At 36.5% G+C, this 27,832-nt stretch overlaps 1 protein-coding gene across 1 annotated transcript in view; it reads right to left on the bottom strand.

The window, feature by feature from the left end:
* LOC131436449 (nose resistant to fluoxetine protein 6-like) overlaps positions 1–23,990 on the bottom strand; it is a 38,050-nt gene extending 14,060 nt beyond the window's left edge. The window contains exons 1-2 of the mRNA XM_058605173.1: positions 23,739–23,990; positions 3,122–3,270 (exon numbers count right to left, since the gene is read on the bottom strand). Coding sequence (XP_058461156.1) covers positions 3,122–3,270; positions 23,739–23,838 — 249 coding nt within the window. The 5' untranslated portion in view covers positions 23,839–23,990. The remainder of the gene's footprint in view (positions 1–3,121; positions 3,271–23,738) is intronic.
* Between the last annotated feature and the right edge of the window lie 3,842 nt (positions 23,991–27,832).

Genomic DNA, 27,832 nt, shown 5'->3' with positions numbered 1-27,832 from the left:
TTAACGTTATTTGGAATTTACTTTGTAAAAACGTCCTTAATCCACCTAGCTGTAAGATGATACTTTTTAGCCTTTCTCTATAGAAAGATAATAGAATTGATGAAAAAATGGAGCCTCGGAGACCCATAGTGTTATATACCAATCGACTCAGCTCGGAAAATATCTGTTTGTGTATGAGGGTATATGTTTGCGTATTTACGTGCACTTTTCAACGTTTTTTTACCGCTCAATTTTTTCACAGATGACTGAACCGATTTCTACAAGCTTAAGCTACTATTGGACATTTGATCAAATTCGAAGATCAAATGGCTGTCACTTCTGGTTCCAAAGATCAAGGATGGCTTTTATCGTATCAAATAACGCTCACTAGCAACTCTTCAAACGATTCAATCAGTGCCATCTAAGAGAGACGGATATCATCACAGGAACAAAAAAACCGGCATGATTCATTTAACATAGTTTAGACACCAGTGCGAGAGCGAATTTCTCTCGATGACCTGTCTGAGAATCGAAGATTAGCACGCTGCTGTGTGGATTCTCTCTAATGCAACAAACGGTCGCTTATTCTCGTTTCGCGATCCGATTCTATATGGGCAGTTGATAATTGCGATAGAATCATTTTACTATTGCCACTTATTCTAACTATGTGCATGTAACCTTTGTATAAGTTGTGTCTATAAAAATGGATGTGAATGCTTCATACAATGGTTTTGAAATATTGTAACCTAAAATGAGAATCATCACGTCAAATCATCGATTCGATTTTTTGCAATAATTGTCAATTTGCGATTCTCTCTTGGAAATTCCACACAGCACCGTTCATTACCAGACTGTAATTGTAGCATTTTCTACCGGATTGAAAATGTTGTATACAATGTAGATAAATATTGAACAGCTTCTGTCAAATTATCGGCAATCACCAACACTGCCGAAGACAATATGGTATAAGTGACGGAACCGACAAAACACGTGTTTTTTACCGCTCAATTTCCTCAAAGATGGCTGAGTCGATTCCAAGAAGTTCGGTCAAGTGGTTAGAAAAGCAAAGCCTTGGTATTACATACCTTTTATGGAATTTGACCTCTGGTTTCAATAGACTTCGCAGTCGATTCATAGCGTTCAGAACCATTGTATGGCTGGTACTGAATCTAACGATCCTTCCAGGTCGGGACTCGAACATATACCTGGCCTGTAAGACCAGCGCCCTATGCTTTAAACCGCCAACCCATTTGAACACTTTCGAAAGGTACTATTGGGCTACTGATCGAGTTCGAAGATCAAATGACTGCCACTTCCGGTTCCGGAGATATAATGGTATAAGTGACGTTCGAGAGATGTAATAATATATGTGACGTAACCAGGTGTGTATGCAGGGCGCGGATTTTGAGGGCTCGAATATTCCATATAATCCCGAACAGATGGTAATAACAGAATTATAACAACTGAAATAATTTATTTCAGAAATATTTTGTAACAAATTTTGAAATATTGTTGGCTGGTAAGCTGTTAAAATAACAAAAATCATAACAAAAAAGACTCTAGCGGGAACAAAATCGTAACAGATTATGAAACTTTTGTATCACAATTATTATTGAATTTGATATAACTACAGAGGTCGGAAAACCAGAAATTTATGACAAAAGTTGTAATAAATTAGATAGCAAATTTAACACAGAGAAACTATATCACAACTAACTTCAAGCATCATTTCAATCCAAAATTGTTGAATGATTTTTTTTATTAAATGAATAATTTATTTAGTAATCTGATATTTTCTTTTAGTTTTTTTGAAATTCTGATCATTATATTTCGATATAAAGCAACGGAAAAACTCATTTTTTCAACAATTGAACTTTATCATGAGTCTTGCAAATGAAAATAAAACACCATAACTGATTTTGTTATTATATTGTTACCATAAGCTTTAACTTTCAACTGTTTTCATTTGTTAAATATCTCAAATTAACACAAATTGTTATACATATCAACTGTTGATATACTTGTGTTATGATTTTGTTATGTGCATCTGATCGGGATGTTTCTGATTTTCATTTGGATCCGACTTCTTGCTCTGGAAAATTAAAATAATATCACTCATTTTTCTCGTAGATGACTAAACCGATTTATTCCATCTAATAAGATTCAAAGAGCAGGCCCTAAGATCCCAGATGTTCCTGTTTTTAATCATATCCGACATCCAGTTCCGGAGATACAGAGTGATTAGTGTAAAAATGTCATTTTCACATAGATTAATCGGGTTCATCGGGTTTGTGAATTTTGATAGTCGATGACCAAACAAACTTATTTTAGTTGTACCAGTATTCGGTTTTCGATACCCAAAACATTTTTTTGGAGTGCACTCCGATTTCTTAAAGATGGCTACACTGATTTCCATTAACTTCACATTAAATGAAAATGCTTACTATTTCTAAGGTGAATTTATCTGACTTCGGCTACACGGACTTCCGGATTCCGGTTCCGGGGGCCCTTTATTTAAATCTTCTTTAAGCTCTTCTTAAAAGAAGATGTGAAGGTAGAATAAATAAATAATAAATCATTCTAGGAATCACTGGGCAAAGGTGAACAGACTTTACGTGCTCCTCGATTTTCATTATTTTGCACTAGGATCCCCAATGGGAGGGTTAAAAACCGCGAAAGCGTTTGGCACATAACAGAATAACGGTACTAAGACTGCACAGAACCGGTTAACGATAATCGCTACTACTAAATATCCACTTCATATTATATACATCTCACAAACGCGAAGATGAAAATGACTATTTCACTATATTTCAAGTTTATATTTTTTTTTCTTGTTTCCACAATTTTTATGGAAGTAGTTCAATACTGAATAATTTTTGTTGCTTTTAGTAAGAAATTACGTGATGGACGTGATCACTTGATTTGTTCTTTAAATGTTGATTTTCCGAGACATAGTGCACAAATCTAAGGGAACATGTCTATAGAGTCAATTTGTGGTAAATGATTCCATACCAATTAATGATATTGGATACATTGGTTTGGATATTGAATTATAGTCATCTGTTATTAAACAAGTAGAAATACTGAGAAGGCATTGATTAACCGGATGATTCACCGGGATTTTTTAGCGGTTTCCTACCTCTATGAACCTCCAGAGATCGGACCGGTTGTCTGGTTTGATTACGGACCGGGATACGCAGTATACCGGATCCGGGCTGTCGTACGCATCGAAACACTCGTCGTAATCGTCGTACATGTACAGCTTCGGCATTCGGTAGTATTGGTCCACTGAAATAAATCAAAAGGAAAACATAAATAAACTAAATGATAGGTTAATGTGTTTTCATCTAATTGAAGACAATCGAGAGCTAGTCTAATTCCATAATCTACGAAACATTTATCACGTCAATCAATTCCCCGTGCATGTCGACGGGTAGTTATGTGGTTTGACCTACCCCAACACCATCTTTCCAGCCAATGACGCATCGTTTTGATGTAGGAAATATAGCTGAAGGAATGCATTTTGATGCGTTTATATGCAAGAAGAGTGTAAACGTGAGAGGCCATAAAGAAATGGGAAGTTCATGGGTGCTAAATCAGATGGGTTTATTTTCTGATCCCGCCGTGAATCTTCACGCTCCACATTGGCTTTGGGTTGGTCCCGCTTCGGAACCGGTTGTAAAGTGTCAAGGTAAAATTTACGCAATAATTTTTCTACATTCGAAATTTAAGGTGTGTCTATTTATGAATTGCCACGAAACATGGATTGCAAAGTATCTCAAAATGTTTTGCTTTAGTGAAAACTATTTCTAAAAAGTACCGACTTTTTCATTTTGTGTGTATTTTCTTATTTCGCATTAAGATGAGCTATAACTAGATTTTCTTTCTCGACTGCATTACAACCTGTTTTATTGCAGACCGTTACTAGGCCTCATTAAATCTGCACAACACCATGCAGTCCGGTTGAAGAATGCTGTATGCTCTGAAGATTTTTGAGTTCTTCATTTTGACGTTAGGATCGTTGTACAGCTCATCTTCCTGGGGCGGTTTCAAAAGAGGTGTACGACCTTCCATCATTGTATCAGCTTGTTTTGAGCTTTGCTGAATAATTTTAATAATATGTTTTCAGTGTTTTTTTGTTCCGTTCCATTTTTCGGAATGTGTTTTGATTTTAAAATTAACGTTAAAGAATATTTCAAAAGCCATTAGAAAATCTGAAATTTGATTGTAGTAAATATTTTAAATAAATGTTACAATACGTTTACGGCCGAATCGCGATGAATGGAACAACCGTAGAGGATTATTTATTCAGTGAAAAACTAGCTTCTTCCGTAGCTGGATAATTTATTCCGCAGCTGGATTGATCGAAGTCACAATACATCTTTAACATTGCTGGCCGACTGTTGATGCGCCGCATCTAATTGCATATTGTCAGTTGAGTACGATAAGAATTTGCACTCGGTACCGCAGTGGTCATGAATTTCTCATTACGGTTGTTAGGGTAGAAGTACATAGTTAATCCATAGATTCGTTTGACAGGCGCCAGCACGTGACAAGATGAAAAGCACGAACAAACCGGTAATGGTAGTGCAATTAAATGTTACTACACTGCTTCCGCTTGATGTCCTAATCTATCACCCATGACCGAATATTGGAGAGCGATCTCTAGCTAGACAGACTGTGATTCTAGTTTCCAATTGACGTGCTGCACAAAGCTTATACAGGAAAGGAACCTGTTGCATTCCGTTCGCCGTATAAATGCTGATCTGTCAATGTTGTTTAAGTTATGAGTGTTTAATCATTACTAAGGGCTTGTTTCTATAAGACTCGCTGATTGCAGTGATTTGTAACTTTCACTCAAAGCAAAAAGTATAGTATTTAACGAACTACGAAGGCAGTTTATCCTCAGAACGGTTGTACAAGTAGTATAACAGTTCTCGTTGTCGTTTATCGATGGAGTTTTCGACTTCTATTTCCTGTTCTTCCGGAAACTGGTAAAACCAAAACCGTTTCGTTTAGCCTAACCTAGCCTAACAAGTCTCATTGGGTAACGGCTCCCTATTTCATCTGAGCTCCTATTTCCATCTCATCCTTTCATCTCATTACTTTGAACATGAATAATATCTTACAACGTACCTGAACCAAATGTTTTGAAATGATTATTTGAGCTATTGTCACACTTTCCCATTGAAAGAAATGGTTTTAAGTTCTTCGGTGATCGTTTTTTTTTTCATTTAAAATAAACTCACTTTCCAATTTAGGACACATTTTCGTTTCAAGATTTACAGTTCGTCATGTTTCTGAATATCTACTAATCGATTCGTCTCAATATAAGATCACTATTTCGCACAATTACACTACTATTGAATGCTGGGTGACTTCATAATTAGTCATATTTACTTGCCACTTATTTAATTATTGATTAAATACTTCAAAAATTACCCGACAAACAATAAAAGTCTTCAAACATATGAGATGAAAAATTTTCACTTAGTTCACTTGATTGCTCTTTGTTTTCATCTCATTTGGTTTCGCAAAGTTGCCAAGTTTTCTCATAATGTTACAAAAAAAAATGTTTTTCTTCTTCAAGTTATCATTACCAAGCATTTTTTTTTGGTATCTGTGACATTAGCCTAATTATATTATTGATATTAATATTTCAATAAAACTGCTGCGGTTTCAAATATTACTAGAAAGAGCGTGTTAAATACTACTGAAATCGGAGCCGTTGTGGCAAATCTAGTAGCACTGGTTTCTTTCCGCTATATGTCAACCAGTGCGGTAAAATTTCATTTTCAATCGAATAATATCAGATAAAAATGAAATTTATGACCACTGACCGTCAGCATATCGATACAAATTGATTTGACATTTGCTGCCATTTTCAAGTGAAGCTCCCAGAATTCATCGTCAGTTGAATAATCGTACCTAGTCATTTTAAGTTTTGCTTGCTCAGTTTCAAGTGCCAAGTAGTATAGCTGCTTCATTGTCTTCGCTCTTGGTAGTAAGCAGATTCGAACGAATAGAATTATAAATGGAGTAAAGTATTAAAAATGAAAACTGAAGTAAGAAACAATTAATTTATGTGTATTCTGTGATTGATATTTCAGCTATCTGATTAGTCCTTCATCTATTATCTTGAACCAATTCGAATGTTTACATGAACCTCATTTGAAGGCCGCTCTCACACTATTGAAAGAGTTATTTTGTTACTTCAAGAGATCAACTGACGATGGTAAAACTGAGCTACGAGTGATGAACTGAATGTTTACTGTAGTGGAGAGATCGTCAATGTGTTCCACATTCAGTTTCAATTGAATTGAATGAAGTTTTACTGCACCGGTCAGCATAACGATACAAATTCATTTGACATTTGCTGCCATTTTCACGTGAAGCTCCCAGAATTCATCGTCAGTTGAATAATCTTACTTAGTCATTTGAAGTTTTGTTTGCTCAGTTTCAAGTGCCAAGTAGTTGGCATTGTCTTCGCTGTTGGTAGTGAGCAATGAAATTTCATAGAAAATATGTATTGCATTGCATAAAAAGTCTACTTTTGGCGCGCACCTATTTGACATTTCTCTCACCTATACTTCTATGTACGAGATTCCATGCGGACTCGCCTGAGTTCGCCATGCTAGCAAAAAAGGATGTTGCCAACGATTTGTTCGGGAAATGTGAGAGCTGGATATCTTGTTAGTATGATCTCTTTGCTAATGCCTAAATGGTACCAATTCCAGTTTTTTTAAGTATACTAAAGTGTTGTTTAAGTGTTTTCAGCGGGTTTTTGAATACTAGTTTGATTTCCAACAAAGTGAATTAATTTCTAATGTGGGGCAAGGCGAACTAAGCAGAAATATGAAACAATTTTAGTAATTTTAGTGGTTAAATCTGCTTTTTGAGGTAATGTCCCTACAAATGAGATGAAATAGGGAGCTGTTACCCTATATTAGAAAAGATTTTAGCACAGTTCCGAAGAGTATTTTCGTTCTCTGCATTGTCACCAAAATTACGGTTGAAAATTTTCAGCATTCTTCATCTTATAATTTCGGAACACGAAGTCAAAGCCCTGTTGAAATTAAGTGATTTATGGAATCATAAGATTTTATATTTAAATCTAAATATGAGAAAATCAGTCGAGCCGTCTGCGATAAATCGAAGTATGTAATATTTTATAGATGATTTTTTTTTGTTCTTCCGAAACCGAAAACCGGTATTGTCGAAATGAGTTTCTTAAGCCATCAACTAATGAAATCTGTAAATTAGAATGTTTTGACGTAGGACTACGTCTGTGTAAGACTGCTGTAAATATCACGTTTATGACGGAAATGACGTAAACGTTGTTTAAATAGAAAAAAATAAGCCCAAACAAAAAACATAAAAATCAAGCGAATCTATACATAGACCCTGTGCACGTTTGCTAGCTTTAGTCTATAATAATCCATGAACGGAGACACATCGAGTGCGCAGGCCGCAGACGGCGAATATGAGGTTTCTTTCCTCAAGCCTGAACGCAGAAAAAAAAAAAACAACTAGTTCTTCTGTGAGTATATCCGTTGTGGAACGTTCGAAGTATAAATTTCGTTTCAAACAAATAAAACGAAAAGTGAACAACGATGGGGGAACATTCTACAAAATCAGCTCTTCTGCTCCAAATGTTATCTAAACAACTATAAAGACTACTTCTCTGCAAATCGGAGGTAAAAACCATCAGTTTAGTGCAAATCTAGAATAATTTGATAGGCTTTGAGCACTTTCCGCAGTGTGAACTTCACACCAAACGAGTGCGAATAAAGTCAGCATTTAACTGCTTTGCGTTCGAGAAAAATGCTTCGAACAATGTTCAATATGGTAGAGAATTCCACAATTTGGCCCTTCTGAAAGTTAAAAATGAGTCCCGTACAGCATTTTAATAGTATATTTCACTGAAATATTGAGATATATGAAATATTGAAATATACGAGCGATTGTATGACTTGTGTTACGATTGTATTTGTGTAATGACTTCTACGTTAAGGCACAAACTTACAAATGAATTGGACAGGCGCCTTACTTTTTGGAATGCAAACGTAACGTTATCCGAAGCCAAATCCTTTGCAGTACTCTAAAGTCACTAACGGCCCTTTTTGGGACCCCAAAAGTAACGTAAAGAACTTATTTAGAAAACTAGCGTCAACTGCCGCCCTACTTTCTAGAATACAATCTTCCGAAACCATGATTACGAATATAGACATACACATCCCGAAAGCAGTTCTACGTCAAGCTGGTGGTTATGTCTCTGACATCATCTACTCCAAGTTTTGCTTACCAGTTTGAAGAAAAAAGCTTCAACGTTGGATCAAAATGAAACTCAGGAATTTTAAAACCTTTCATTTGAAGCCAAATTTAAAAACCTTTCCCTTATCTACCAAGTGGTGTGATAATGCTATTCTCTTGTCATTTAAACAGTCTCAAAAAACGATTTTTTTCGTTATGATAATTTCTGATACGTGTTTTGGGCTGATTTTTCACACAAACTCGTTCAGAATATTTCGTTTCGTTCAGGAAAGCGTGACTCAACGCTTACGTCGCATATTCCACAACATTGTCGAGACCAAAAGTAAATGCAATAATACATCTGAACTTGATCATTGGTTACTTTCTGAATTTTGTTGGTTAAGTCACTTATACCAAGATATCTTCGTAACAAAAAGTGACAGCTACTTGATCTTCAAACTTAATTTACAACCCCATGGTAAAGACTGTCCTAGAAAGTATGGACGCACTTTGATTTCGCTGTAAATAATTCACAAGTGTTAGATATTCAAATTTTATTCGATATACTGATAATATTAGACTACAACAACAGAATATTATTCTCAACATTTGCTACTTAGCCATTGTAGACTAGCTGGCGCACCTTCTTGCGAACGTTCCTCATTAAATTCCGTACAGACTTCTTGGCGACAAGTTTTGACACTTTTTTCCAATCTTTTTCGAACTGTTGAATGGTTTCGGCTGCCGAGACATGTTTCATAAGCTGTGCCTTCGTTAATGCCCAAAATTCATCAATTGTTCGAAGTTGTGGGTAATTTGGTGGATTCATGTCTTTTTGGGACGAAAGTGACATTTTTAGTAGTATACCATTCTACCGTTGATTTCGAGTAGGGGTAAGAAGCAAGATCTGCCCAGAAGACAACAGGATCATTGTGGCTTCGAATCATGGGTAGAAGTCGTTTTTGTAAACATTCCTTGATGTATGTTTCGCTGTTCATTGAAGCAGTGGTGATGAAGGGTTTCGAAATCGTACCGCAGCTACAAATTGCTTGCCAGACCATAGCTTTCTTACGGCAAGGATTTGTAATCGAGTTTCACGTAGGTTTCGTCGTCCATGATTATGCAGTTCAAATTTCCAGCAAGAATCGTATTGTACAGCTTTCGAACCCTCGGCCTGATCGATGCTTCTTGTTTCGGACTACGTTTTGGTTGTTTCTGCTTCTTAGAGGTTCGGAGATTCAAACGTTCTTTAGCACGAAGAACATTTGACTTCGAAGTGCCCACTTTTTTGGCCACATCCCGAACTTAAGCCTCCTTCTTTTGCTCGAACGCCTTCAGTATACGTTTATCTAACTGAGGGTTAGCAGGACCTTTTTTTCGACCCGTTTTCGGTCTATCCGCAAAGGTGTGTTATTCTCACCGAACATCCTGATTGTATTTCGCACGGCTTTTTCACTTACTCCTTCCGTTTTTGCTATCTTTCTCAGTGACAGTCCGCGTTCTGTGCACCATTTGTACACAATTTTTCGACGTTGTTCTGCTGAAAGTCCACGCATTTCGAAACAAACTAATGAAAACGAATAAACAACTGCACAAGTGGTCAGAGAAGAGTGTAAACAACAGGACGCAGCCATAAAAATTGACAGATTCTGAACCATTGCGAAATAGCAGCGATTTTTGGTTTCGTCCATACTTTCTGGAACAGTCTTTAGCTTAGAAATCGGTTCAATCATCTCCGAGAACATTGTTCGGATAGAAAAATCTAAAAACGTGCACACACAGACATTTTCCGATCTTGTTGAGCTGAGTCGAATAGTATGTAACACCATGGGTCTCCGAGGCTCCATTAGAAAGTCGGATTTTCCAGCATTCCAGATTCAGTTACCTTTCTATTGAGAAAGACAAAAAATCTAGCGTTTTATTGGTTACGTCACTTGTGCCGGTCAGCTTTCTACCGGAGCCTCAAAGACCCATGGTGTTGTATACCATTCGACTCAGCACGACGGTGGCTGTACCGATTTTAACAAACTTAGGCTCATTGATCAAGTTCGGGGATCGAATAGCTGTAACTTCTCTTTCGGGAGATATAATGGTATAAGTGACGTAACCGACCAAACGCCTTGTTTTTTTCATTGCTCACTTTTCTAAGAGATAACTGAACCGATTTTAGCAAAATTAGGTGTTTGAAAACTATTATTTAGTCATTGATCAAGTTTGAAGAAGGCTGTCATTTTTGGTTCCGGAGATAAAAAGGTATAAGGTATAAGAGACGTAGCAGATAAAACCCGTCTTTTACCACTTAATTTTCTCAGAGAAGACTGAACAGATTTCAACAAACTTAGAATCGTTTAAAAGCTACCTTCAGACCATTGATCAGGTTCGAAGATCAAATGGCTGTGACTTCTGGTTCCGGCTATAGGGTAACAGAGGTATTTTGGACCACTTTAGGATTAATTTTATTTTGGCCCACTTTGTAAAAATATCCACCAAATGTTGTAATATCTTTGAAAAACCCTTCCGCAATATGTAGTTTAATGTGATAAGCTTCAAATTGATACAACATGGGTTACTTAACATCGGTTAAATCTATAAAGTTTGTTAGGTGGGCCAAAATATATGAAATATCTCTGTTACCCTATATTGGTATAGGTGTTATTTTTTTCACCGCACAATTTTCTCAGAGATGGCAGAACCGATTATAACAAATTTTATTTGGTTTTGGAGCTACGTTTAGGACATTTATCAAGTTGGTATATCAAATGGATGTGACTTCTGGTTCCGGAAATATAATCGAATAAGTGACATAAACGTCAAAACTCGTCACTGCTCAATTTTCGGAGATATAATAGTACAAGTAACGCATAATTATTTCAGATAATGACCTATGATCTCGTTTGAGAAATGCTGCCGAATATGTGACATCAACTCTGAAGTATGCTTCTGTGAATTACCCGAATCAATCTGAATTGATTGGTGCCAAAAATGAGCTCAAATTATTTCCAGAAATTATCTTAATCAAAACGTAGTACATAATTCAAAGAGACTGTTTCGATGAAGGAAAAAGACATTGACACACCACTAGGTGGATTAAGAATATTTTTTAGTTGTAACACTAGAATATGAGATTCTTCCAAAAATTCCAAATTTTTGATAAATGGCGCAGTTTTTAAAAAACTTTAGTAACAGATTTTATCGATCTTATCAGATTTTATCGATCAAATCAAACACTATTTGGTGGATATTTTCACAAAGTGGGTCAAAATAAAATCAATCCTAAAGTGGACCAAAATACCTCGTCTTACCATACCTATTGTCTTACCATCGTTCAATCGTTCAATAATCGGATTGATGGGAATGCGAATAACATTGGTACGGTGAATCTTACCTCTTATGTTGCCCATGATGCTGGAGGTGACGAGTTGGATTCGATTTCGATGAATGCCGCTAATGTGCGTCATTAATTTTCAGGTTGACCTACTATCCGTGGGTGCGATAGTGTTATGATTGGTGTATGTGTAGTGATCACAACCGATTGTAATCTACCAAGTGAAGGGAACTTTAAATCGTTGTATTGATCAAAGAGAGAATAGGTCTACCGTATGAAAAATGCGAGAATAATCCACGCAGTGAATACAATGTTCGCTTTCATCATTTCGCTGCGCCAAATTTATATTAAACGCAATTTTAGACATAGCTACGAAAAATATGACAATCGTTCTGGGAAGTCTCATCTTACCACCTACGAGTGAATCACAGTAGGCGGGTTTTTTGTTTGTTTGTTGCTCACGCACGGTTCCACAAGCTAACAGTATCAAATTGTGTAGCCATCCCACTAAAAGCTGACAAAACGAGTATTAAAGTGTACTAAATCACCCGTGCTTTCTTCCACCTCTCGAGACTAAATGCCTGCTCATCAGAAAATTGATCTCACTAGCAGTTAGTGGGACGATTAAATAAAAAATCGAATTGAAATGGCGTTATTCTACACTATCATATCAAACGAGTTTAAAATAAAATTAATATTTGTTCACAACAACATCGATTTCCATGTTCCAATTTTCATAGGTTTTATCAGTGCCGACATATATAAACATTTTTGCAAGTCACGACGAAAAAAATGCGAATCATTTTGGGAAATCCCATCCAACGTCCTACGTCTTAATCTGAAAGTGTGTGTGTGCGCACTGTTGACGTAAGTTTTTCTGGATAGCAGTATCCAATTCTACTGTAGTCGTTCTTCGCAAAACCGACTAACCGAGAATAAAAGCGTGTAAATCCTTTTGATCTATCTTTCACTTTTACGTCGAGACTGAAAGAAATGCTCACTAGACTGGCAAACAGGTTTCAAATGAATACTAATTCCCACCTATATACCAACGGGTCGAATTCGGATAGAGTTCAAAAACCGCAGGAACTGTTTTGTTAGCGTCTTTGGATTATGACTAGCTAATCCTGTTTTATAAATAAACTGTATAATCAGTCAATAAATTATGACCCAGATAAGGTCACATGCTTCCGAAGTGGTTACATTAGAAACAAAGTGGGCGGGATGGAACAAAGCTATTGAAAACTGGAATATTTTGCATAACAACATCGATTGTTGCTATTTTCAAAGCACGAAAACGGTTGTAATTGCCTGGTAGCAATAAATCATCCTTCGCGTCACAGCACGAATCCGTCTAACGTTAAGATCAGAACGAGTGCATTTTAAGTAGGTAATACTAATTGCCAACAAATTCATCAATTTACAAGGTTGTCCAAAATCAATCAATGTAATAACCCGTGATTGTGAGAATTTGAATCCTTGGAACTCGCTGACTTGACCCATATGACATATGACCACGTGTTCCACACTGTGTTGGAAGTCACAAGAAACTCTTGATACACAGTAAATAAAATCGAAATATCAGTGCCGTAGCGACAGCCGCAGTGTATGTTGTATTTTTTTGGTCGAAAGAGCAGAGCTTAAACAACATTTCGCATAATACTACAACGTAAAGTTCACGGAACCAAAAAATTACCTAATTTCAAATTCTTTTCATCCAAATAAAGGATTTCGTTGAATAGTCGAATTTTAAGGGACTCTAAGTAATTTCCTTGTAAAAATAAACCAAACAGTAATCTACTCAACAGTAAGTTAGTGACATACTAAATAATAAGTTATGTCTAACAGATCGGCTGAAAAGTTCGTATCGTTTCTATGAGAGGGCGCCACTAGAATTAAATCCATACCATTTTCAGTTAGTACCATCCTTCAAAAGATACGTGTATAAATTTGACAGCTGTCTGATTATTAGTTTGTGAGATATTGCATTTTGAGTGAAGCTACTTTTGTTATTGTGAAAAAAAAAATTGAAAAAAAGGAATTTCGTGTGTTGATGAAACACTACTTTTTGATGAAAAAAAGTGCCGCCGATACCAAAAAATGGCTTGATGAGTGTTATCCAGACTCTGCACCGGGCGAAGCAACAATTCGTAAGTGGTTTGCAAAATTTCGTACTGGTGTCATATGAGTGAAGTTGATCGAGATAGCTGTCACCCTAAAGATATCAAAGGAACGTGTTGGACATAATATTCACGAATATTTGGATATGAGAAAGCTTTGTGCAAAATGGGTGCCGCGTGAGCTCACAATCGATCAAAAACAACAACGAATTGATGATTCTGAGCAGTGTTTGGAGCTGTTATATCGAAATAAAACCGATTTTTTCGTCGATATTTAACAATGGACGAAACATGGCTCCATCACTTCACTCCGGAGTCCAATCGACAGTCAGCTGAGTGGACTGCACGCGATGAACCGAACCCAAAGCGTGGAAAGACTCAACAATCGTCCGGTAAGGTTATGGCGTCTGTATTTTGGGATTCGCATGGTATAATTTTCATCGACTACCTTGAAAAGGAAAAAACCATCAACAGTGACTATTATATAGCGTTATTAGAGCGTTTGAAGGACGAAATTTAAAAAAAACGGCCTCATTTGAAGAAGAAAAAAGTTTTGTTTCATCAAGACAATGCACCGTGTCACAAGTCGATGAAAACCATGCTGAAATTGAACGAATTGGGCTTCGAATTGCTCCCTCATCCACCGTATTCTCCAGATTTGGCCCCCAGTGACTTTTTCCTGTTCTCAGACCTCAATAGAATGCTCGCTGGTAAAAAATTTAGAAGCAATGAAGAGGTAATCGCTGAAACTGAGGCCTATTTTGAGGCAAAGGACAAATCGTACTACAAAAATTGTATCGAAAAGTTGGAAGATCGCTATAATCGCTGTATCGTCTCTGATGGCAATTATGTTGAATAATAAAAACGAATTTTGACAAAAAATGTGAGTTTCTATTAAACGATACGAACTTTTCAGCCAAACTGTTACTCAGTGGCGTACCGAGAAACTTTGGTGCTCGGGACAAAATGACGGTAAAAAACCTGTTTTAATCCACCTAGTGATGTAATGATGCCTTTCTCATATTACTTATATTTCCAAAAATATCACTAGAAGATTCTGTGAAGATTTTTTTTCAATCTTGAATGCAATAAGAAACTTTCTTTGGGTATGAACTAACATAACCTTTTCAATTTCTAAACATTTATGTCAAGTTAATAAGAATTTTTCTTTTTTTTTTCATTGTCGCACTAATTGATTAAACACTTTTTACCTTATTGTACTGGACCTGGAAGGCGGACCCGGACGAAATTAAACAGCAGCCTATGAGACTATGAGAACTTTTGTTTGAGCCTGTTTGTGGAAATCGATCAAATCATCACTGAGAAAATTGAGTGAGTTTAAACTTTTTTACCACCATTTCCGGTACTTCTGGAACCGGGAACTTGGAACCAGTTTAGCCGAAGTCGGTTCGTTTAGTAAGTGACTAATATAGGCTACAAATTGAATCAGTTTTAAAATCTAGAAGAATTTTACCCTATTTTGCATCGTCGCTCTAAATGACGGTGTGAAATTCAATTGCAACCTATGGGACTACGAGATTTTTTATTTTATGAGTGACATTATTTGATACATACTCACACACATACACGCACAGACACATACATTATTCAGCTCGATGAACTGTGTCGAATGATATATAACACTTAGTCCTCTGGGCCAATTCACTAGTCAATTTTTCAACTGATTAACTTAAAGCATAAACTTTCTATATGAGAAAGGTAATAAGTGTACTTTTATAGAAAAGCATCGTTATCATGATCTTGTAATAACACTAACAAGTAGATACAAATTGAATGAAAGGATACAAAATTTACATTTTTTTCACCTGAGAAATCAATTTTAATGTGGCAACTCTGCACGCTATACGAAATTGAACACGCTACGAACGGAGCAAAGCCGCACGTACCGTCGCGTACTAGTTTTGCATCGTCATTTTCAATGACGATTTGAATGTTTTGTCACTCATCGCCCTATAATTTCGGAGCCGGAAGTCGGATCAGGATGAAATTGAACAGTATATTTAACATTGTCTTTAATTTGAATTATGATTTGTGAAAATCGGTTAAAACGTTTCTGAGAAATCGAAGTGAGTTCCGTTTTTTAAGATTTTCTTCACTATGATCGGTGCTTTCAGAAGCGGAAACCGGGCAGTAGTAGTCCCAAGTCCCAAAGTAGTTTTATATATTCTAACAAGATCTGAAAACTAGATGAATTTAGCTTTATAAAAATGTGCATCGCTTGTGGAAAAATACTCATGAAATTGTAATTTTTCACTAAACGCATTGCAATATCGGAACCGGAAGTTGGATCTGGATCAACTTTTCGGAGACTTTTTTAAGAATTTCAAAACCTTTTATGTGCTTCTTAGTTTGTGAAAATCGGCTAAGAAGTTTCCGGGAAAATGGAGTGTGCATTTTTTAATAAATTTGCACATATTTCCTTGTAATTCCGGAACCGGAAGTCGGATCCAAATGAAATTCAAGAAAATTGTATGAGACCATAAGTCCTTTCATTTGAATCTAAGTTTGTGAAAATCGGTCACGCCATCTCTGAGAAAATTGGGTGACATTATTTGTCACATACACACATACATACATACATACATACACACACATACACACACAGACATTTAGTGATCTCGACGAACTGAGTCGAATGGTATATGGCACTTGGCCCTCCGGTTGTAAAGTCGGTTTTCACAGCGATTGCATAGCTTTTGCATATGAGAAATTAAAAAAAAATGACTTGGACGAGTAAAAAAAAAGGTCCTAACGATTGGGTTGCCGCCTCCCTGCATCTCCGCAATTTTAGGTAACGAGTGATGACCTCAAAATTTAGGTAAATGTTAGTTTACCCAAAGTGTTATGCCATAACAAAGCACGCTTTCCATTTTTTACGATCAAGTCAAAATTTAATTAGATAACGACCTAATTTTGGGTAGCTTATAACCGCATACGACTGGCTGCCAGATGGCTGACTAAACGCTGCCAGCTGGAAAAATATGGCTGGCAGACATTCTGGTGACCGACTGCCTCACCGCTGCCAGATATACAACTCAAACGATACAACTTAGATACAAATAAGTAAAATTGATTTTCAGTTTAGGGCAAGAGGAGACAGCTGGTTTCTAACTCATATTTTGTTTGCTTTCTATGTGCCCTGTTGTATTATTAATGATAGTTGACTGTATGTGACTAGCGACATTGGTAGTGCAGCCAATTTCGTTTATATATTAATGCATGTTATTCACATTCAAATAATAATACTTGTCATGTTACCAAAAATTTCATCGTATTTTGTGTGGTGCTGAGTTATCCAACATAACGTTTTTCATTGCATTCAATTCCAATAAGCAGTTATTGCCCGATTTTATTTGTTGTTTTGTCTGTAGTCGGCGGAACTAAAAAATCCAGCAAAAAGAAGTGTTATAGCCGAAGTATGACGTCTTAATTGTAATATACGTAGTGGTAAAATACAATACAATAAATCGTTATAATTTTGGTAACATTATGAGAAAACTTGGCAACTTTGCGAAACCAAATGAGATGAAAACAAAGCGCAATCAAGTGATCTAAGTTAAAAACTTCTATCTTATATTATTGAAGACTTTTATTGCTTGTCGGGGGTAGTTTTTGAAGTTTTTAATCGTTAATTAAACAAGTGGAAAGTGAACATTACTAATTATGAGGTCATCCAGCGTTCAATAGCAGTGTAATTGTGCGAAATAGTGGTCATGTTTTGAGACAAATCGATTAGTAGATATTCAGAAACATGACGAACTGTAAATCTTGAGACGAAAAGTGAGTTTGTCTTAAATGAAAAAAATGATCACCGAAGAATTAAAAATAAATAATTTAAATTTGAATAATCATTTTAAAACATTCTACAGTTTTGTTCAGGTACGTTGTAAGATGTTATACATGTTCAAAGTAATGAGTATAAATTGAAAAAGTCAAATAAATGAAAAACTCACAGAAAAAAAGACTTTTTGGAAAAATATACGCTCACAGACAGGACTCGAACCTGCGTTCTTATGCATTCGTTCATGCGCGTTTTACCATTCTTGCTCCCCGTAAAAATCCTTACCATTGCTAATTTGGATTTGTTATAACCAATCCATGAAATTATGCTAAAATGCTGATAACTTTCCCCTTGTTTTCTGTATGCTGTCTTTCAACTGTGATGGTGACAGATAGATAACGTGAAATTGTCTAATATTGTCCATACAATTCGTTGTTTGCGAGAATTTATTTTAAATTGAATTCTTTCTAGTTTGTGCCGAAGGTATATAAAGAATGTCCCAGGAAGTATGGACGCACTTTGATTTCGCTGTAACTAATTCACAAGTGTTAGATATTCAAATTTTATTCGATATACTGATAATATTAGACTACAATAACCGAATATTATTCTTAACATTTGCTACTTAGCCATTGTAGACTAGCTGGCGCACCTTCTTGCGAACGTTCCTCATTAAATTCCGTACAGACTTCTTGGCGACAAGTTTTGACACTTTTTTCCAATCTTTTTCGAACTGTTGAATGGTTTTGGCTGCCGAGACATGTTTCCTAAGATGTGCCTTCGTTAATGCCCAAAATTCCTCAAGTGTCGAAGTTGTGAACAATTTGGTGGATTCATGTCTTTTGGGACGAAAGTGACATTTTTGGTAGTATACCATTTTACCGTTGATTTCGAGTAGTGGCAAGAAGCAAGATCTAGCCAGAAAACAACAGGATCCTTGTGGCTTCGAATCATGGGTAGAAGTCGTTTTTGTAAACATTCCTTGATGTATGTTTTGCTGTTCATTGAAGAAGTGGTGATGAAGAGTTTCGAAATCTTACCGCAGCTACAAATTGCTTGCCAGACCATAGCTTTCTTACCAAATTTTTCGACTTCAATCGATGTCTCGGACTGGTTTAACACTTGCCCCTCTCGCACCGTATAATATTGTGGTCCCGGCAAGGATTCGTAATCGAGTTCCACGTAGGTTTCGTCGTCCATGATTATACAGTTGAAATTTCCAGCAAAAATCGTATTGTACAGCTTTCGAACCCTCGGCCTGATCGATGCTTCTTGTTTCGGACTACGTTTTGGTTGTTTCTGCTTCTTATAGGTTCGAAGATTCAAACGTTCTTTAGCACGAAGAACATTCGACTTCGAAGTGCCCACTTTTTTGGCCACATCCCGAACTGAAACCTCCTTCTTTTTCTCGAACGCCTTCAGTACACGTTTATCCAACTGAGGGTTAGCGGTACCTTTTTTATGACCTGTTTTCGGTTTATCCTCCTTACCGAACTTCCTGATTGCATTTCGCATGGCTTTTTCACTTACTCCTTCCATTTTTGCTATCTTTCTCAGTGACAGTCTGCGTTCTGGGCACCATTTGTACACAATTTTTCGACGTTGTTCTGCTGAAAGTCCACGCGTTTCGAAACAAACTAATGAAAACGAATAAACAACTGCACAAGTGGTTAGAGAAGAGTGTAAACAACAGGGCGCAGCCATAAAATTGACAGATTCTGAACCATTGCGAAATGGCGGTTTTTGATTGCGTCCATACTTTCTGGGACAGTCTTTACCAACTTAAAATATCACCTAAAATTGTGTATAATATGTTGGTATAGACCCAAAGTATGATGCAATCAAATAATAAAACCTGTTTTAATTCACTTAGTGGTGTTATAATGCCTTTCTGATATAGGGTAACAGCTCCCTATTCCATCTTATTTGTAAGGACGTTACCTCATAAACCTGATTTAGCCATCTTTGGTCGTATAATAATCCAAATTCACGATATTTTTAGAACCAGTTTGGAATCAATACTTCTTTAAAAAATTATTGGGTCGTTTTCCATTTCATTCGTTTTACATTTAAAATTTTACTGCAAGGTCAATCTGGATCGGATCATTTAAAAAAAAACATATCAGATGAACCGATGAAACACACACACACTTAACAGCGTGTTGATATATATGTTGAATGAAACTAGTGCTACTAGATTTGCCATAATGGTTATTTCATTAGTATTTAACACGCACTTTCTAGTAATATTCGAAACCGAAACAGGTTTTTTGAAATATAAATAATATAAATATTAGTTTATAAGTTTAATTACTTTTTATTTTTTTTCACAGTCTCATAAACACTTGGCAGCCTTGCGATACGAAATGAGATGAAAACAAAGCGCAATCAAGTGAATTAAATGTTTGGACATACACTAGCATAACCTTGTCAATTTTTAACAGTTTTGACTCAAGTTAATAAGAATTTTTCATTTGCTCAAAATCACGGTTTACAATTTTAAACACATCTCAACCTTTTGCTCCGGAACTGGAAGTCGGATCCTAACAAAAGTCAAAAGTAGTTTTTGCCTTTCTCATATAGAAAGGTTATTCTATCACTGTGAAAACCGACTTTTTAACCGAGACCCGGAGAGCTGAATGTCATATACCATTCGACTCACCATTCGACCTCTGGTTCGGGAGTAACGGAGTAAAAAGTGCAAAAAAAATAATAAAACATGGCCGCTCTACCGATTCTCTTCGACAAAGATTCAAATCAAAGGTATCATGGTTCCATAGATTGCTATTGAATTTCATCTGAATCAGACTTCCGGTTCGGGAGGGACGGGGTAAAATGTGCAAAATTATCGCAAATCAAATTTCATCGATTTTTTTCCAGATACTGTTCGTCCAATATTCTCAAACGTTCAAATGGAAGGTCTTACTACCCCATTTAACTCTACCGAATTTCATCCAGGAACGGCTTCCGGTTCCGAAATTACAAACTGATAGGTATAAAAATTTCATTTTCAGGAGCGTGTTTTTATACATGACACGGAAAAATTCCATCAAATACATTCAAATAGCCGTAAAATTTTTGATTTGGACAGATTTGATTAGTTGATGACCAAATACATTGATTTTGGGTATACCGGATCTACGTTTCTTAAACCCCGGTTGGCGGTTGAATGCATAGGACGCAGGTCTTGCAAGCCAGTTGTCGTATGTTCGAGCCCCGACCTGGAAGGATTCTTAGTGTCAGTAGGATCCATAGCACTAGCCATGCAATGATTCTGTACACTAAGAATCGGCTGCGAAGTCTGTTGAAACAGAAAGGCCAAATTCCACAAAAGGATTGTAGTGCCAGGACTTTGCTTTGGATCTTCGTTTCAGATTCCGGAAGTGTTAAAAAAAGTGTTTTTCAAATCGGAAATCACTCGGATTTTCACAAACTATTATTAAAATTATTAATATTAGTGCACCAACTTTTCTCGGAGATTGCTGAGCTGATTTTCACAAACATAAATTCAAATGAAAGGTCTTGTAGTTCCATACAAAATTTCCTCAAAGATGACGTGTCCGATTTTTACAAACTATAATTTAAATGAATGGTCTAGAGGAGAGTATTTGTGATGGTTTTTTTATGCTCAGATCACAACATGCTTTCGTCAGCTTTCGTTTGTTTACTTGTTTGTGCGGTTGAAATTCTGCATTTTAAAAATGTCGCGCATTGAAAAAGAAATGAAAATTAAGGCTCTGGACACATGGCTAAGTGAGAAGGGTATTACTATGCGAAAGTTGGCGAAGTGGTTTGGAATTCATCATGCCAGTGTTAACACCATCATTACTAAGTTTGGGGAACAGTATTCTTTGGATGAGCTACCAGGAAGAGACAGAAAAACCGGTTCTTCCAAACCGAAACTGGATCAGAAAGTGGTATATCTAATCATGAAGAACAAATCATTGTCAATACGTGATTTGGCCGAAAAAGCAGGAACGAGTGTCGGAATGATCCAACGTATCAAGAGGCGGAATTACCTGAAGATCTACAGGGAGCAGAAAATCTCGAAACAAAGTGTAGAGCAGAAAAATGAGTAGCAACAAGGGCCCGGAAATTGTATTCGCGTCCTTTGCAGTGTCCAGATGCATGCGTTTTGATGGGCGATGAGACTTATGTAATGGAGGACTAAAAAACCCTTCGCGGTCCACAATACTTTACTGTCGTCGTTGGAGATGATGTGAGCGATGCGAACAGGTCGATTCAAGTGGAGAAATTCGGTCGAAAGGTACTGGTATGGCAAGCAATATGTTCCGTTGGTTTGAAGTCAACCATTTTTTACACTACCGGAACTATAAATGCAGAAACCTATCGATCTGAGTGTTTCCAGAAGAGATTGCTGCCTTTATATAAGAAGCATAGTACACCTCCACTGTTTTGGCCGGATTTAGCGTCGGCTCACTATGCCAAAACCACTCTCAATTGGCTTGCGGAAAAGGGTATAAATTTCGTTTAAAAAAATAATAATCCACCAAATTGCTCTCAGCTTCGACCCATCGAACGTTACTGGGCAATCGTGAAGATGGTCATCAAGAAAACTGGTAAGGCAGCTGAAAACATGCAGGAGTCCAAAAAAGTTTGGGCTCAAGCGTCCAAAAACTGCAATGCAACACTTGTCCGGAACTTGATGAAGAGCGTTCGATCAAAAGTTCGAAAATTCGTGAAGAAATAACTTAAATTTCATCCGGTTTTCATTATGCTCAAGTTTAACCTCGTACAATATGGGATCAATGTTTAGTTTGAATAAAATATCGTTTTTATCATAATTTGAAAGAAAAATTATTAAAAAACCTTATTTTAGATACACTCCTTATGGTTCTATACAAAACTACTGAATTGTATCTGGATCCGACTTCCGGTTTCGGAATTATAGGGTGAAGTGTATTAATATTTTTATACCATCACAGCGACACAAATTACTTTATAGACGTGGAGTATATGTTTGTGAAAATCGACTCAACCTCAACTCTGTAACAATGATGAGTTTTCTGCATGAATTGAAACAATGGTGATCCAAATTTAGAATAATTTTTAGAAGGTTGCAGTTTCACACACACAATCCTGTATTTCCGGAACCGGAAGCTAAGTCTGGATAAAACAGGCTCCTGGAAATGAAATTTTTTATTCGAGTCGTATATGGATTAAATACAGTTGGGTTATATGGGATTGTGAGACCTTTCATTATTTAGCTTGTTGAAATTTCATTTTGCACATTTTACTCCGTAACTCCGGAACCGGAAGTCGGATCCATACGAAATTCAAAAGCAGGCTACGGCACATTTTTGTTACATACTGTCACAAACACACGAAGATATTTTTGCTTTCGGGTCCCAGTTCAAAATTCGGTTTTCACAGTGATTGTATAGCTTTTTTATATGAGAAAGGCAAGAACTATTTTGTTTATTATCAATTGACACGACAAATATTGTAAGCTTTCAAGATGCTAACCATTATGCATTAGCATTGCTCCACAGCATGCAATTCAATCAGTACACTTGAAACACATTATTCTTCTAGAATATCAATCAGTATTGAGTGGATATCGCTTTTGAAGCATCACTAAAAATAGAGCACTACCCGATCAGAAAGTAATAACAATTCGTATAAGCGAAAACAATTATCGTTACTTGTTCTGACAACAGTCTGGATTCAAAAGAAAATTGAAATAACAAAACACTTTTGAAAGAATTTTGTCACGATCCTCTGATCGGCTGTATTGCACTGTGCACATTTTCTACTGGAATCATTAGATTCTGGTCACGATGCGTTTATTAATCAGTTTGATCTGTTACAGACAGTCGTTGAGTTGCGATCGGAGGACGAGAATTGGTCATGTATGTTTAAATTGTTATTAAACATTCTGTTGTGCAAGTCAGACACCTGGGTGGCAATCAATTTTTGATTCTAATGATTGCGACCGCAATCAGAATATTGATTATCCCGAATTAACTACGGAGTAGCTTAATTGTTTGGCAACTTTCATTGCAACTACGACATTGACTTACATCGCATTCTTCGCATATTGTACACGTAAATTGTGAACTGTTCTTGTAATCTATTGTTAATCGTATATTGTGATTTTTATCGAAAGCGAATTATTAAAAAAAAAGTTATCTGTTACTATTATCTAGCGTACATCTGAAATTCCTAGAACGTGCCAGACTTGCTCATGATTTCGATTATATCTTAATTATTAGCACAACAACAAATCACTCACACTCAACAAAGGAATCGGCATTCACCAAACAGCATGCCCGCATCCAAATGGCTATGACTGCAGGCACCAAGAACTTCCGAAACATTCCCATCATTGTCATTTACAACTGTTTAGCAGCACATTTATCCCTAAACTTTGGTAAAAGTTCAATCGGCTCCGACTGCGTTTCCGAACGATTCCGATTTTCACTATCCCAACTATAGTACTCCGTCCGCTGTGGAATCCCGCGAATAACTGTCGCGTGAAGTAATTCTTTATTTCCCGACAGGTCCCTACACAGAACAAGCGGAGAAACCGCGTACTGCATCCGATCGCGATTATACCGCGCTTCACCACCATCACCACCGCAGCCGTTGTCACCCGTTGGCGGAACAGCGAATTGAATCACAGCCGCTGTCTATGGAGTCAGCATCCTAAACCGCACATCACAACACAACACAACACATGTTGCGCCTAGCGTTTTTACGTCAGTTTATTTACTCTCGACGTATGCATGTAACATGATCTGATTAGATCTCTCTTCAACGCGAAAGATGTGTGCTTTCCGTTCTGTCGGTTTGCGGGATATGTAAAGAAATTTGTAGGGAATATCGCCAGTATGTGCATCAGAATTAATTTTTTTTTATTATTTGCTCTTGAAAAAATAATCTCCCACCTCATAAAAAAAAATTCGAAGAACGCAGGGTGCTTTTCAATTTTCGTCTATTGAGGCAATGAAGACATTGCGTTAGGGTGAAATTATAGTATCGCTTTAGTAAAGTTAAAAAAAAAATGACGAAAAAAATCATCATTTTTGCGAATTTTTTTTTCAAAACTATCGTTCAACAAAATAAATACAAATATTTTGTATAATAAAAAGCATCATTCGAACAACATTTTTTAATTTTTTCGTAGAAAAATATTGAGAAATAAGTCGATGAAGAAAAATTTTTGAGGACGCTTCTTATAAATCATGATTTGCGGTGTCCACTGTATCTCAGCGCAGACTAATCAGAAATGAACGAATCAAAGCAGCATAGTTAAAGCAGAAGTTTTTCTAGACCCTAACGTTTTTGTTTGATTTTTTAATTTTTTTTTTAATTTTTGGTGGTTGTTTAAATTCAAAAGTACGATTTTTCACGAAAAAATCGGCCATTTTGTAGCTGTAAAACCTCTCCATAGTACCAAACAACGAAAAGGAAAACGTTGGGGTCTGGTTTTTTATATGTAGAAAGTGTGTGCAAAATTTGAAAAAAATTGGTGCAGTAGTTTTTTAATGACGATGGGCACGGACTTTCAAAACGTGCTTTCGAGAAAAACGCGTTTAAAAGAAACAATTTATTATTCAGGGGAGCACGTAGGCTCTAACATTCTCAAAAAGCCATATTTTTTCTTTTGTATTTTGTTATAATGAAACATTTCGAGAATGTTTTATCAAGTTTTTAAGTCAATCGAAGCAGAAATCTTGGGCCTGTGCGCGCAGCTCTTAATTCTTCGTATGAGATCGGCAAAGATAAAGGCCCATAACTTGCTGAGTTTTTTTCCGATAGGCTTCAAAATTTCACAGAATATTCTTGAAATGTTTTACTATCAGAAAATAGAAAGAAAATAATAAATGATTTTTCAAAAGTGTTATACCCTACCTTCCCCTTAAACAACACAATATTTCATTATAAACTACCAGTGAAGATTCTGAGTACATGAACCGAGTACTTTCATTAAGAAATTCTTTCCTTATCGCGCGGCATATTTCGCAACGGCAACCACGTTACATTTTTTGGAAAGTTAAAGGTATTACGAACTGTTACATGCGTTACTTTTTCGTTAGTCATAGGAATTACGAAGCGTTATATGGGACTCTTTTTTGTAAATTATAAGCGTTATATGCGTTACTTTTTTGTAAAAGATAGGTATACGAACCGTTACATGCGTTTTTTCGTAAGTTATATACGTTACGAAGCGTTACATGAGATACTTTCTTGTAAATTATAAGCGTTACATGTGTTACTTGTTTGTAAAATATAGTTGCTTCGAATCTTTACATATGTCACTTTTTCTTACAATATAGGTGTTACGAAGCGTTACATGCGTTACTTTGTTGTAAATTATAGGCGTTACATTCGTTATTTTTTGTAAAATAAAGGTGTTACGAACCATAACATGCGTTAATTTTTCGTATATATAGTATTTCGTTATAAGTATTGCGAAGCGTTACATACGTTACTTTTTTTTGTAAATTATAGGCGTTACATGCGTAGGTAAACTATAGGTGTTACGAATTATTACGTGAGTTTCTTTTTCGTAAATTATAGGCGTTACGAAGCGATACTTTTTTGTGAATTATAAGTGTTATGTACGTTACTTTTTGTAAACTATAGATGTTACGAACCGTTACATGTTTGTAAGTTATAGGTGTTGCAAAACGTTACATGAGTTACTTTTTATAAGTGTTACTTTTTTGTAAAATAAAGGTGTTACGAATCATTACATGTGTTACTTTTTTGTAAATTATAGGCGTTACGAACCGCTACATGCGTTTTTTCGTTACGTTTTAGACGTTGCGAAGCGTTACGTGAGACACTTTCTTGTGATTTATAAGTGTTACATGCGTCACTTTTTTGTAAAACGTCACTGCTTCACTTTTTTGTAAACGAATTTGTGGTACGAATCGTTACATGCTTTACTTTTTAATAAATTATAGGCGTTACGAAGAGTTACTTTTTCGCCAATTAAAATCATTACAATCGTTACTTTTTCATAAGTTATAGATGTTACGAAGCGTAACATGTGTTACTTTTTTTTGTAAAATATAGGTGTTACGAGCTTTTTCGTAAGTTTTAGGTATTACGAAGCGTTCCTTTTTTGTGAATTAAAAGCGTTACATGCATTACTTTGTTGTAAATTGTAAGCGTTACATGGATTACTTTCATTTGTAAAATTGTTGCTTTATCGTGTGTTATGGGCGTTACATGTGATTTTTTGTAAGTTATAGGTTTTACATACGTTATTTTTTATGAATGAGGCGTTACGAAGCGTTACATACGTTACTTTTACTAAAAGCGGCGAAGTAAAAAACGTAAAATAATTTTCAAACTCGCCTCAAAACTATTCCCATCGGTAGTCATTGTCAGTCAAATTAATTTCGGCCTTCCTGATTTTCGGGTTTTGATTAACGACCGAAGATTGTAGTCATGGACAACAACAACAACAACAAAATTGAATCTCAGTCGGCTGTTCGGCCATCCATGGAAGTTGACCATCAATGTTAACTTCCCTCTCTGAGCAGCCTAGATAGCCGTGTAGTGTCGGTAGCGGTTTCCCAACTGCTAAGAATAACGCTACGGTCCACCTGTACCGGTGGTATAAGTCCACCAAACAGGTAAGCCGTGTGGCATCCGGCGGAATTATTTTTTACCAAGAATTGATCCACTGGTTTCCTATTCCATGTCGTAAAAGGCCACATAAATAGGAACTCCTAAGTCAAGGTGTATTTCCGTGCCGATGGCTGAATGGCTGCAGGAGGTTAAACATTGCAGTCGTGAACGGAATATCTTGGGTTTTTCCCGGGAAAAGAGAGGCTTTTGGAAAATCATGGGGACTCAAACCCAGATATATTCATTGGATCTACACAACTATCGTTAGACCAATTTTAGCATATGGATGTCTTGTATGGTGGCAGAAAGGAGAAGTCGCGACAGTTCAGTCAAAGCTAAATCATCTCCAAAGGATGGTCCTAATGGCGATGACAGGAGCATTCACGACAACTCCTACTGCTGCTCTAGAGGCGCTACTGTGCATTAAACCACTACATGTGTTCCTAAAACAAGAAGCATTATCTTGTGCATACCGTCTTAGGGTTACAGGGCTTTGGAACAGTAACCCATTAGAATATGCTACCAGTCACACTCGCTTGTGGTCTAAAATGGTTCCGTGGGATGAGTATTTACTCGCTCCTAGTGACCTAACTCTCACATGCAGTTTTCCTTTTAAAACATTCAATGTGAGCTATCCTCTTCGTTAGGAATGATTGTCTGGTTGTCTGGAACGACAACTTGATGAACACATAGTTTGTTTTACGGACGGTTCTCTGTTGAATGGTCGTGCTGGTGCTGGTA

Source organism: Malaya genurostris, chromosome 3 (genome assembly GCF_030247185.1).
Source record: "Malaya genurostris strain Urasoe2022 chromosome 3, Malgen_1.1, whole genome shotgun sequence".
NCBI lineage: Eukaryota > Metazoa > Arthropoda > Insecta > Diptera > Culicidae > Malaya > Malaya genurostris.
This window is presented reverse-complemented; position numbering and strand designations above follow the sequence as displayed.